This window comes from Jatropha curcas, chromosome 1 (assembly GCF_041381405.1).
Source record: "Jatropha curcas cultivar XTBG-Jc1 chromosome 1, XTBG_Jcur_1.0, whole genome shotgun sequence".
NCBI classification, from domain to species: domain Eukaryota; kingdom Viridiplantae; phylum Streptophyta; class Magnoliopsida; order Malpighiales; family Euphorbiaceae; genus Jatropha; species Jatropha curcas.
This window is the reverse complement of record NC_143151.1, coordinates 4,799,143-4,812,496: the sequence shown is the minus strand read 5'-3', so window position 1 is coordinate 4,812,496 and position 13,354 is coordinate 4,799,143. Positions and strand designations below refer to the sequence as shown.

General features: G+C 32.5%; 2 protein-coding genes across 3 annotated transcripts; one reads left to right on the top strand and one right to left on the bottom strand.

Annotated features, from left to right (window-relative positions):
* The first annotated feature begins 4,055 nt into the window (after positions 1–4,055).
* LOC105628047 (Pentatricopeptide repeat (PPR) superfamily protein) lies at positions 4,056–6,610 on the top strand. The gene is made up of 2 exons (XM_089720729.1): positions 4,056–5,540; positions 5,762–6,610. The coding sequence occupies exons 1-2, from the start codon at positions 4,254–4,256 to the stop codon at positions 5,876–5,878; spliced, it is 1,404 nt and encodes a 467-aa protein (XP_089576855.1). The 5' UTR covers positions 4,056–4,253; the 3' UTR covers positions 5,879–6,610.
* A 26-nt stretch (positions 6,611–6,636) lies between these two features.
* On the bottom strand, positions 6,637–12,179 carry LOC105628048 (P-loop containing nucleoside triphosphate hydrolases superfamily protein). 2 transcript variants are annotated; one of them, XM_012209360.4, is made up of 8 exons: positions 11,789–12,179; positions 11,445–11,602; positions 9,539–9,792; positions 9,107–9,188; positions 8,547–8,972; positions 7,738–8,472; positions 7,442–7,552; positions 6,637–7,213 (listed from the first exon to the last, which is right to left on the bottom strand). In XM_012209360.4, exons 2-8 carry the CDS (start codon positions 11,589–11,591, stop codon positions 6,836–6,838), a joined length of 2,133 nt encoding a protein of 710 aa, XP_012064750.1. In that variant the 5' UTR covers positions 11,592–11,602; positions 11,789–12,179; the 3' UTR covers positions 6,637–6,835. The 2 variants fall into 2 exon arrangements, with proteins under 2 accessions (XP_012064750.1, XP_012064749.1); XM_012209359.4 differs by having other exon boundaries at positions 11,445–11,599; positions 11,789–12,178.
* Between the last annotated feature and the right edge of the window lie 1,175 nt (positions 12,180–13,354).

Below are 13,354 nucleotides of genomic sequence, written 5' to 3'. Positions count from 1 at the left end.
GATTTTTCGCAATCTTTAAACTTAGAAGTTTTTGAAAGTAAGGATGAATGACAAAGACTATGTGAATTTGATCATTTGGGTGTTGTGTGGCCAACTAACTGCCAAATAAGCAACCAACTAGCGCACTGTGGATAAGAAAAAATAAATTTGAATAATTGCTAAAATTAAAAGTATTAAGTAAATTTGAATTTTTTTTTTTTAATGATTTAATGAATTATACATGGGTTCCATGTGGGAATGTTTGTGTTATGTCTCTTGGATCTGTTATAAGTATGCCCAGATAATACATGGCAAGAAGTCAAAGTTATGTCAATGTGACACGCAGCAAAATTATCCCTGGTGCATATGAAGCTTTCAAATGGTTGATCTTGAAAATGACAATAAATTAATTTAACTCCTGAAATAATATTTAAATAATTTCAATGTAATGGAAAATGCATATTTCTTAAATTAAATCTCAAATATGTAGTACATTAAGTTAATTCCACTTTGGTAAAATATATACAAAATCTAAGAATGCTGAGAGTATGTTTTCTTATTCTAAATTTAATAATAAGTATTGAATAATAATAAATATATACAAGAAATTATTTATTATCGCTGCTGAGATTTTAATTTGTTGGATTTTTTTTAGAAGAAAATTGTTGGATTTTTTTGGTTAACAAGCATAATAAAACATCTTCTCATCAATTATTAACTATTTTGAATTTTCTTATCTTATTATGATTTATTATTTTTAAATTAAAATACAATTTTAAAATTGTCTGATAGAAAATTTTTAATTATAGTTTATATAAGCTAAGCTGAAAATTCTTTTGAAAATAGTTATTGACAAAAAAAAAAAAATTAAAAAGAAAAAATTGACGATTGAAAGCAACTGGTTATAGAAAAGAATCCAACAGATCCATACAATCTTTGGTGCAAAAAAGGTCCTAAAAAAGCAAAGGTGGTCCTAAATGTCATTTCCGGTGGTCCTATATGGTGCCTTACTAAAGGGCATTCACGTGGCATACATGCAACTCTAGGACCCATCTTGGATCCCATGCATTACACACAATCTCATTAAATCACTTTGTCCCAATAAAAATAGGTCACTATTTTTACTAAGAAGCAAAAAGCTCCTCCTGACATTTTACTCATCAATTATAGAATTTGTAATTAAAGAAAATAAATATCTATGCACTTTCTCTCTTTCTTTGAAATATAAGAAATAATATATGATTTGTTGCCTTCACTTCAATGTTTATCAAATTCTCTCTCTCTTACTATAAAAAAAAATATTTGTGTTTTATTTTATTAATAATAAATAATTAATAGTTGAATACTGTTAGGACCTAAATGTAAATGTGATAGATTTAATTGTAATTGATAGATAAACATTTGCATTTGATTGTAATTGTGCAACAATTTATTATTTTGCTCGTTCAGCTGATGTGGCAATCTGAGGTCTATGTGGCTAGCAGGGAAGAAAGTAATTCTTAGGTAGATTATATGACGTATAGGATATGTTCATCAAAATTAGTTGTTTCAGTAATATTACATGAGTTACCTTTTTATAAAATGTTATTTAAAAAGTTATTAACTCATATAACATTTAGCTCTCTAACATTTCATGAAAAGTTATTCAAATAACTCACAGTTAAACCTTACTAAAACAACTAATTTTGCCTAACAGACCCTAATTCTCATACTTCTGAATTTATTTTCTCTTTTATCTTATTTTATCTTCTTAGCCCTGTTTTCTTTTTTAGATTCTCCATATCAAATATTTTTGTTAGAATTGCATGAATAACAATCCTAATAATTTTGATATCAAAGCCAATTATTTGTTTCTCCTAATTGTAAGTGAGTGGTGCAATTATTTGTTGCAATAAAATGTATGAGGCTTGTCTTACATTGAAAATACGAGATGTCTGTATGAGGTTTATCGGACAGACAAGAGACTTGAAATTTGTCCATGATAATCATAATTCACTTTGAATTTAGTTAGCGTGTGAAAATAGGTTGGTGGCATGACCATTGCATGTTGGAGTCAAGATGACCAAACATGATGATTTGATTAGGATTAATATACACATAATTCTTTATTAATCACGCAATTAAGTGGGTCACAAGCATATCATAAAATCTAACAGCTTAACATGTATTATTGGAGATATATTGTATATTCAAATGATTATTATACCCTTTATATTACAACAACTTATATGGGTTAAAGTGTTAGACGAGTCTGGTAAAATATGACATATTTAATTAAGTAGGTTGTGCATGCTTTTGTGAGTTAAATTATTATGCGACCCGTTTTAACTCCTATTATAAATGAATTAAGCCGTTTATGACACAAATTTATTGAAACTCACTCTAACATGTTAATTTTATATACGATACCTTTAACCATTTCGTTTCCTCAATTCCTGGGGCCCAATCTATCAATATAGACCTATAAATATGATAGTGTTTTTATTAAAAAAAAAAAAAAATAGAAAAGGAAAACCAAGTGAAAGACATGCTACATCCGTTTATCATTCAACCAAGCCATAGCCTTATCTCGCGCTTGCCTTACTTGTTAAAAAGAAAGACAATACTTCATCCAAAAAAAAAAAAAAAAAAAAAAAGAAAGAAAGAAAGGCAATACTTTAAGATTTTGCATTTAATAAAGGGAACTCAACAATATTATAGTCAAGGACAAATATATTCGAATAGTTAATGATTTATAAAATGAACTTGCTCAAGTTGAAAATGAGTTGAAAATATTTATAAATTAATCATTAGACGCTTTCGAGTTGACCCATCAAATTAAAAGGTCAATTAACATCTTTATATACAAGGGAATAGAGCTTAATTTGCTCTTTCAACTTAGAAGTATTATTCAGTTTGCCCAATAATCAATTTTTTTTGTGTAATTTACCCCTTCAACTTGGAAAAAAAAAAAAATCAAAAAGGCCAATATTTGATAAAAAATAATTTTTAATATTTTTAACTAATAAAAATTATTTAAAATTAAGGAAAAAAAATATTTTTAACAATAATTATAAAAATTATGGTGTCTTATCTTTGATTAAAAATATAATTAAATAAAATACTTCATCCGTCTCATTTTGTTTGTTTTTTTTTTAAATGTTCCAAAATTTTCTTAAATTTATATATTTAAACAATTATTTTTTCTATAATAATCTTTATGATTATTCATTAAATGGGTAACTTTCATTAATATATTAATAAGTTAAGGGTTAAAAAAATATATTTATTGACTCAGTCTTTAATATGTGTGTTTTGTCAAATCATGCAAACAAAGTGTGACAGATAAAGTATTTGATTTAAAAAAAATTACAGAATTAGAAAAATATATATTTTTTAATTATAATTGGATTTAAATTAAAATTCTTTTGAGTAGTAAATTAGGCTTCTTGTTCTTTTTGTGCAAATTCACTTTTTTGTTAAGTACTTTATAAAATGGTGAAAATATCCCTTTTATTTTTAAAATACAGAGACAAATTAGTTGTATTTTTCAAACCATAGAAATTATACTGTAATTTTTCTGCTATAATATTTTAGTATCTCTTTTTTAACATTTGTGTCTTCTTATTGATTTAACAGCAAATATGCAAAAATTAAACAAAATGACCTGATAGTGTAGTGAAAGTAAAATATAAAGATAAATTAATATATTTAAAAAAAAAACAGAAATAAACTAATTGTATTTTGCAAAACATAGGGATCGTATTGTAATTTTTCCTTTTTTTTTATTTATCAAACTCAAATTATAGTTTTAAACATAAAAGAATGCATGTTCTCTTGAGTTTAATATTTTATATTTGATAAGTTTTTCTTGAATTTTATAATTCAATAAAATAAAATGTGAACTGCTGATTTAAAAAAAAAAAAAAAGAAAATCATTATCTAAGTTGAGCAAGAAAATGGTAATTTTTATCCTTAAAAAAAAAAAAAAAGAAAGAAAATGGTCATTTTTTGTACACCAGACTCAAGTTCGAGGATTCATTGTGCCTTATTCCCAAAATTAATAAAGTTGACGGCCTGAGGCCCAATTTAGATTTTCCCTTTTGACAGCAATAACGGCTAAATGATTAGTCGTTTTGACCACACATCGGACGTGCTTTTCCGGAACGACAGAACCGCGCAAATATGTCGTTGTTTCTCGACTGAATGTTCTGTTCATTATCGCTAATAATTTTCCCTCTTCATCTCATGCTGTTCACCGGCGAGGCTTTTCCATTTTTCGATTCTGTATAGAAATGTCGATACGAAAAGTTCTCAGAAATCTCAAAACGGTGAAAAGGACTCGCCGTTTAAATCTATCCCCAAAACTCTGCGGAGAAAACCTACACTCAATCTCTAAAACCCTAATTCCTCCTTCTTCAACAATTCTCTCCAATCTCAACCCAACAAAACTCCACCAAACTCTATCGGACCCAGATCTAAAACCTTTGTATTGCTTACATCTCTTCGATTTTCTCCGCCAAAACGAATCATTGATCTCATTTCAACCTGATCTTCAAGCCCATTTGATACTAATTTCAAAACTTACAAAGGGAAGAAGATTCTCAGATGCAGAAATTCTCTTGAAATCTGTGTCAATTAAGGATTGTAACAGGTACCCGTTTTCTATTTTAGCTTCTACTATTGAGAATTGTTGTTGCTTTGAACCAAATGTTATAGCAAAGTTATTCAATATGATGCTTAAGGTTTACTCTGATAATAAGAAATTTGAACAAGTTTTGAAGACTTTTGATTACATGAAGAATAAAGGAATTGACATAGATGAGAGAACTTGTACTGTGCATTTGCTTTCCCTTAAGATAAATGATCAGATGAGATTAAGCCTTGAGTTTTTTAATAGAATGATTGAAACAGGCATTGAGGTTTCTGTATATTCTTTGACAGTTGTGGTTGAAGGGTTATGTCAGAATGGAGAGATTAGACAGTGTAGAGAATTAGTGGAAGAAATGGTGATTAAAGGAATTAAACCCAACATTATAACATATAATATAATGATAGATGCTTGTGCTAAAAGATGGAGTTTTGAGGAGTTAAATTGCATATTGGCATTAATGGAAAAGGAAGGAGAGGCATTTAATATTAACACATATAAAATTTTGATAGATGGGTACTCAAGCTTTGGTAAAATTAAAGAAGCTGAGAAGTTGCTATTGGAGATGCATGGTAGAGATTTGAATGTTGATACCCACATGTATAATTTGGTTATAAATGGGTATTGTAATAAAGGGTTCGTGGATAAAGCACTTCTGTTGTTTGATAGGATGAGTATTAGAGGTGTTAACTCGACCGTTGATACATTTTGGGCATTAATAAATGGCAATTGCAAGGTTGGGAGAATGGAGATTGCAATGGCATATGTCAGTAAGATGCAGAGAAAAGGAATTGAGTTAGACCAGGTTATTTTTAATATCTTGGTTGACGGATATTTCAGAAAGGGAATGGTAGATGAAGCCTATGTAATGCTAATTGAGATGGTGAGGAGAGGATTTGATGCTGATTTATCCATTTGCAGCAAAATAGAGGCTGCATTATTTAAGTTGAATCGGTTTGAGGAGGCAAAACAGTTGGTGGATATTATGTCAGTAAGATGCAAAGAAAAGGAATTGAGTTAGACCAGGTTATTTTTAATATCTTGGTTGACGGAAATTTCAGAAAGGGAATGGTAGATGAAGCCTATGTAATGCTAATTGAGATGGTGAGGAGAGGATTTGATGCTGATTTATCCATTTGCAGCAAAATAGAGGCTGCATTATTTAAGTTGAATCGGTTTGAGGAGGCAAAACAGTTGGTGGATATTATGGTTAAAGGAGATGGAAGTCTTGAAAATTCAGCAACTTTAGTTGAAGAAAACTTGGTTTAAGGTGGCAAAGAATCTGAAGGAACATAATGACTAAAAGGATGGAAGCCTGAAATTTGGTAAGGTGCACAATTTTGATTGGCCTATGATTCAAAGGGAATTCCATGGAGATGTGGAGGAAGAAGAAAATGATTTATACAGTAGCTGTTGTCTCGTTTTCTTTTCAATTCTCTGTTCAAATCTTCTTCCTATAAGTTTTGGCTGTTGAGTTAATGGGTACCATGAGAAGGGCGGCACAAGAGTGAAGCACAAAGTCATACCGATGATAATGGGGTGCTTGGGTCGATATAGTCACCTTTCTCAATTCTTGTGTTGGGCAGTTATTTTCTATTTGTTGCTTTTAGGGAGAGAGGATGGATTTGATTATTTCATGATACTCAGGGAACAATCGTAGCCGATGATCATATAACTTTAAACTAACAAGAGACCTCTAACCTAAAACAAAACTGCAAGAAAATCCATCCAAGCTCTCAAAGCTTAAATAACTGTAATGCTATAGAAGCAGAAATATCAGTTTTACGGGCTGCGTTTTTCTTTTTTCATTTTTCTGTTCGACAAAGGAAAGGACGTCTAACAAGCTTCATACTAGGGTGTAAGGATCGATTTTCTTTAAATACAAGGGCATAGTTGTCGAACTTGAAGGCAAAATGGCCATTCCAAGAGCTAATATTGCTAGTTGATAGTTTATTATCCAGTACTTTCAAATGTAATAAAAGGGAAAATTATAACTCTTAATTGTGATTTCTGCGCAACGATCCATCTTTAAATAATTTTGAACCGTTTCCATTTTGCTTGATTGCTTACAGCAAAAACAAAAAAACAAACATAATCAAGCCATGTCAAGCAACTGTACTATAGGCAGGATTGTGCAAATTGTTACCCTCAACTACTAGACTAATAAGAAACAAAAAAGAAATACAGGGTTTTGAGAAAACAGGAAGTTGAATTATTCCACTTTCACTACCTCTGTGGAGCTCCAGAGAGAATCGGATCTGCAACTATAGAGCCATGTTTTCCGATGGCTGGAATGCTGAGGGAACGTTTTCTCATTTTTACATTGCCAAGGTTGGACAATCTCCTCTCACCCTTTTCCACAAGGAAAGAAGAGTAAGCACATAGTGGCTCACCAAGTGGCTCACTTCTAGATCTAAGGAACCGATCTAGATTCTGCCTATACTTTTCTCCTTCCGTGGGGCCTGAACTGCTACCCAAAATAGGTAGCAATTTATCTTTGGATTCTTCATCGTCTGACCAATAGCCATTATCCTGCACATCCTGCATTGCTAGATCATCGTACTCTTCATCAGATTTTGTGGACTCCTCATCAACTGAACCTATCTGTTAACCAGGAACCGAGTTTAAATGAGAATTAAAATAAAGTAAAAGACAATGTTTTAATACGATTATAAACAAAAGTTCCTCAACCCGTATCAACCTACTAAGTACAGCTGTCATCTAATGTTTAACTCTATTGTTCACCCTTATTACAAAGGGACAGTCTGATTTGGACCAAAACTTAATTGTGTTCTGTAAGATTTTTGTACAATCTGATTATCCTGTTCATACCTCTTCGTCAATATGATTATCACCATCATCACTAAAATCCTCATCGCTGTCCGCCTCTGGTGGATCATCAACTTCCTCGTCACTTCCATGCACTGAATTTTCCTCCTTAAGCTGAAGAGGCCATGAAGAAATCCAATCAGAAACAAAAGTACCCAGAGAGAAAAGATTTTATATTAGTGCTATACAAATAACATAATGCTAATTGATTTAAGTTCCATTATCTATTCACGTAATTGTAACCTACTGCTCCTGAGATGCAGGAGGAAAAACAGTAATAATAATAAGTCCCAAGATACCTCCTTGGCAGGTCCATCAGACATTCGAGGTGAGCTGCAACAAGAAGAATGATATTTACTTCCATTATCAGTCCAATCGGCCCTTGACTCATCAACACTTCCAGCATTACTTGTACCACCATCACTGGGCCAAGCACTGATCCCAAAATGGCCAAACTGGAGATTAACTGGTTCGGCCTTGCCAATCTGCAATGGTCCATACATAGGTGTCCAATTTCCATTCTCAGAGCCAGAGCCTACATGTTTCCCCCTACTACCCACAGAATCAACTGGCCAAGCTTTTGCCACAGACCCATCAGTATTAACAAGAGCCATCAAGTGCCTAGAAGAACCTTTCCTCTGGATAAGCTGAAACATTCCTTTGGAGCTCAATGAATTTGCAGCACACTGGTTCCTGTACTCCTCATCTACAACAGCAACAGTGTTTGTTGTAGGATCACAAAGTGCTTCTCCAGCCTCACGCCGGCGAAGGCAGCTAAAAACTGTTGCATGGATCGCTGCCACACTCTTATCAACATTCGTGTTGTTGATCTTAGGGACAAGATGTTTATCAGCCCGTTTGCACAGGTAATCTTGGATTGTTCTTATGTTTCGAATATACTTCACATATTTGTTTTTTGCTGGGTCCAATGTCATATACTTTGCACGGACAGCAAATCGTTCCAAGTGTTTGTCTTCATTTGTTATATATATCATGAATGGTATGATTGAAGGATGTTTCTTCATAAGCCCCATCTACATAGCAGGATTAAAATCAAGAGAATACTTGAAGTCATCAAATAAAAAGAAAACTGAAGGAATTTACTTACCACAAAATTAAGGCTCAAGTGAACACCCTCAACAACCACAGACTCTTTCCTCTCTTCCCATGCAGTTATTAGACGATCAAGGCTGTCAATCACCATCTCACTTTGTGCCTTGTATCCTTCAATTGCCATTTGTTTAGGACTAATCAATTCAGTCGTACCAGAACCCACATCTGGTGATTGACTATCAGATTTCACAGTGGTGGAACTATCAGTTAGTTCATCCTTCGGACGTGAATTTGCAATGCCAGCCAATTTTTTTGCCTGTTTTTTAGCCTTTGCTTCAGCAACTGCCACAGGATCCAAGAATTCCCCAGCATGATATGTTGAAGCCCATAGCAGAGGATTCTGCTTCTCATCAACAAAACTTCTCATCATGTGCCGAATAGAGTCAGTAGATATCACTGTGGTAATTCCTAATCTGCTACCCTGCGTGAAACACAAGGAAAACTTAGCATTAGACACAGAAACAGAAATTTGACACAAAAGATTCTGCTTCTCATCAAGAAAGGAAAAAAAATGACATTATACAAGAGCACTCATTTACAGAGGTGAAAGGATACCAGCAATGCAGACAAAGTTGATTTGCCACAGCCACTAGTGCCACACAGCAGGACAGTTACAGATTCCTTTCTTTCTCGAATTCTGCAACACAAAGATAACGTGCATTGGTTGGAATGGTAGTGAATAAAGACAAGTAGCATAAACCTACAGCAAGCTACATGCTTTTTCACAGTAAAATAAGGCAGAAAAAAGAGTCTACCAGAACAAGAGAACATAATGTACACTATACAGAATAGAGGTTTCAATAGAGTTAAATAGGATTTGCATTTCAGATCCAATAAATCCTCATAAAAAACTAACTCCTCAGCCACTAAAACATGTAATTGGTGGACATGCAATCAAGGAAGACATGCATGTTAAGACAATAATCCATTGCTGCTGTTATAGATACAAATCACTTTCAATGAAGGCCCGAAATGTTTATATCTTACCTGCATGCCAAAACCAAGTCAGCCCTCTGGTTAGGACCCACATACTTATATTCAGTCAGAGAATCACATACTACTTTAATGAAAGTTTCTCTTCTAACAATTACAGTTGTCCGCCTTTTGTACAACTCAAACGTTGGACTATTGCTAGTAGTATTCGTCCACTCACTTTCAGCCCCAATTGCCTCCCCTTCTTTCCAAAGTAGAGCATCATTAAAAGATTCACTTCGCATCAGTTCAAAAACCCTTTGGCTAATCTGAAAAGGAAGGGGATACTCAGCAATGTGTGCAATTGCTTCAGCAAAATATTGGAATTAACCAGTTAAACATTATGTCAAGTTAAATAAATAACTAACAACTTCAAAACACGGGGTGGAAAATTAGCAAATTAAAAGACATCACATGACAGAACCTACAACAGTACACCAGAAAAAAGTCTACAGTAATTGTAAATATTGATTGATGAAAATATTTTCCGAGCAAGAGAGAAAACTAGATGATATTCAGAAAAAAGAAAGTGACCACCTATTTCATTTGAAAAGAACAGTCACATTCCAGATGTTCCAAGCTCATAAAAAGGGAAGAACCTACAGCATAACCAAATAGATATGTACTAAATAGTCCACTAACAAATCCTAACTATCAAAAACCGCAACCACACTTTACCCATATTTGTGTACCATTTTCTACATTGAACAAATTTTTCATAAAAATGAAGTTTTTGTATGTTCAGCCATTTTCATAAATAAGCGGAAGAAAAAAGATATTTTTTTCAAGTACTAATCTCTAGAAAAAAACTTCATAATGTTTCAACAAAATACCAGAAAGTTATTCAATTTCCAGAAAATAATTTACATACACATTGTTTTCAGCAAAATCAAATCGAGACCAAAGTGTAAGAGTCCACCATTTTGCACAACAAGCATATGCAGAAAATAACTTTTAGATCCCTTTCAATAAAGTCCAAAGGGGAGAATAGAAGCTAGAGATCAAGAAAAAAAAAAAAAAAGAAGAAGAATTACCAACAATGCAAAATAAACCAAAATGATAAAATCTCAATTGTTTTCAACATTCCATGAGACAAACAAATAAATGCAGCTTAAGAATAGACAATTAAAATAAAATCAGATACCAGTCCATAGAACAATCATTTAACTAGCAATAAATGCAGCAAACGTGTGCAATTGATTGTACAATATCTAAAATTGCATAAGAAGGTTAGTTAATTTATTATAAAATCCCAGTGACTTAGCACTGAAGCAGTGTGTCAATTACACAGGAAAATCTGTTTTATCATTGTTTAATCATAGTTCTATAAGGATCTGAAGTAACATTAGCAGTAGATTCAAAGGCAACAAGAAGGAGAAAAGAAAGCTCAATCAATTAATTCACGTTATCAAAGAACCCACATCAAGATAGGAAGCATTACAAAAGAGATAATATTGAAAACAGAAAAAAGAAGTGCTTTACATTATGAGACCACTTTAATGCAATTATCATTTTATATGACACAAGATGCGAACAGAACACCATTTCAATTTATTATACTTGAACATAAAGCTTTTTGCACATTCCTCAGTATTGGACTTGTATTACAGCTCCAAGTTCGAACAAAAATTAATGTATAAAGAAGACAGAGGGGGAAAAGGTGAAATTCAGGATTTCCATCGAAATATTAAGTACAGATCTACCCAATCCATATATCCAACTAATCTACAACAAATTATCATTACGAGATATCACAATCACGTCAAACTCCAAAAATCCAGCCATGATTAACAGCAAAATCTAGAATAATGGAAAAATAGAGTAAGTTCTAAATTGCCAAGTTAACATCGCAAATTTCAAGCCATTACACAACAAAAAAAATAAACATACAAAGCATCAGTAATAAATAATATAATATTACCTTAAAAGCATGACGCGCTTTACATCCCATGAGTTGCAGAGTACTCTGCAAAACCGGACGCGTATATCTAAACGACTCTTTCCCCTGCTCGTTCCTCTCTTCCTCGTCCACCACCACTATATACAGCAGTTTCGCCACCTCCGCCATTCCTACAACTACTACCACAACCACCGGAACCAAAAATTCAATTACAATAAAAAAAAAATATATATGCTCCTCCGACAATACAAATAAAAAACATCGTTGAAAGCGCGTTAAAATAACAAATATCATAAACTAAAGAGGAACACAAACAAAGCGACAATGTAGGTGTTATAATGCCAGTGATTTAGAGGAATTGAAACCTGAGTATGTACAGAATTAAAAGAGGAGATCTCTTTCTTCTTCTTCCTCCCTCTCAAGTGTGTATTAAGAACCAAACAGAGAGAATTATGAAGATACAGCAAGACTATTAGAATGAAACGGTTAGGGTTTATAAAAGCGGAGAAGCGTTACGATCCGCCATTTGAAGAAATTTACAGGATCTCGCCATTCATTGCTTTCCTTCTTTGTCACCTGTCCCCCACGCATCGCACTAACAAAGCCTCCACGAGTCTCTCTTTAATACGCACTTTCTCTTACTAAAAAACCGCTCTCTGTTGTTTTTTCTCTCTCTAAAAAACAAAATTAAAAAGATTCAATTGACGGATTTGGGCTTTGATTGGGATTGGAATAGCACGAATGGCTGAGCCCTAGGAGACTAGGATTGGTGGTTTTTTTATAGCAGAAGGGAAGGGTGGGACCATGCTCGAATATCAATGAGTGGTATGATCTGTAATTTAGTTGTTCAGTAGGGTTAAGATTTGGATTGGGCACCGGGCAACAAATAATAGACTCTGTCTCTTTTCATATTTGATTATAGATTGCAATATAATATTATTTTATTACTAAAGCGGGACACAGAAAACGACTTGGCCCATGTACATTGTGCCTGCGTTTCATGTGTTGTTTTTCGGTATGAAAATATCAGAGTGCCAATACAGGCTTTCCGTGTTGGAGAAAAACTACAATTTTTACCATTTCAGAACAGAAACAGTCCGGAACTTACGGTATTTATTAGCTGCAACTTTTAATAAAAAAAATTGAAAATCATTTTGAATAAAAAAAAAATTAATGTAGTTATTTTTCCGTTTGAAACATGTGTCTCAGGAATTAATCAGTAGGGTAAAAAATAATGTAATAGGGTGTATTAAATATTCTAATGGGTCAATTCTGAAAAAAATAGAATTACAAAACTATTTTTAAATTTTCTTTAATTTAGCGGGATCAAATGATCCGACTCATAAAAGAGGTAACTACGACTCTTTCTATGTTCAAAAATGACTCCATAGTCAATAACTTCAATGATAAAAAATTCTTGACTTTATTAACAAAATTTATTTTAAGATACAATCTATTGACTTTCTTAATAAATCAATTTATGTTAATCCAATCAATTTTTTAATTTTGCTTTTAGTGTACACCTCATTGTATACAAGTGATTGTTTTTTTTTTTTCCGTGTAAGCCACCAGTATCTTATTAATTGAAGTTTACTAATCCAGTCCGTGACTTAATCACAGTTAACACTTTTCTCTTCTCGCTCCTTCCTGCATGTGAATTTAGTAGGATCGAGCTCAAGAGCTCTTCCCACAAAGTCATTATTCTCGATACAATTTAATTATATTAATATTTTAAAATCATTCTCAATAGTTGAGTATTTTAGTCATTATTTCTAACACTATAAATTGTTTACTAGTTTCGTTTTTAAAGTTTTGTTTTATAAACAAATTTTACTTATAAAATAATATAATATAATTATTTCTTAATTATAAAATGTTTTAGACTCTACTTCTTTTATGGGAATAAATATCTACTAAAATGTTATTATTTT

Bases quoted from the DNA above. Each gene is read 5' to 3' on its own strand.
- LOC105628047 (XM_089720729.1), top strand. From the start codon at position 4,254: ATGTCGATACGAAAAGTTCTCAGAAATCTCAAAACGGTGAAAAGGACT. The intron at 5,541-5,761 runs GCTGCATTATTT...AGCAAAATAGAG, and splicing joins CCATTTGCAGCAAAATAGAG to GCTGCATTATTTAAGTTGAA.
- LOC105628048 (XM_012209360.4), bottom strand. From the start codon at position 11,591: ATGGCGGAGGTGGCGAAACTGCTGTATATAGTGGTGGTGGACGAGGAA. The intron at 8,973-9,106 runs GTATCCTTTCAC...TGTTTCACGCAG, and splicing joins CAACTTTGTCTGCATTGCTG to GGTAGCAGATTAGGAATTAC. The intron at 8,473-8,546 runs GTAAGTAAATTC...CCTGCTATGTAG, and splicing joins ACTTGAGCCTTAATTTTGTG to ATGGGGCTTATGAAGAAACA.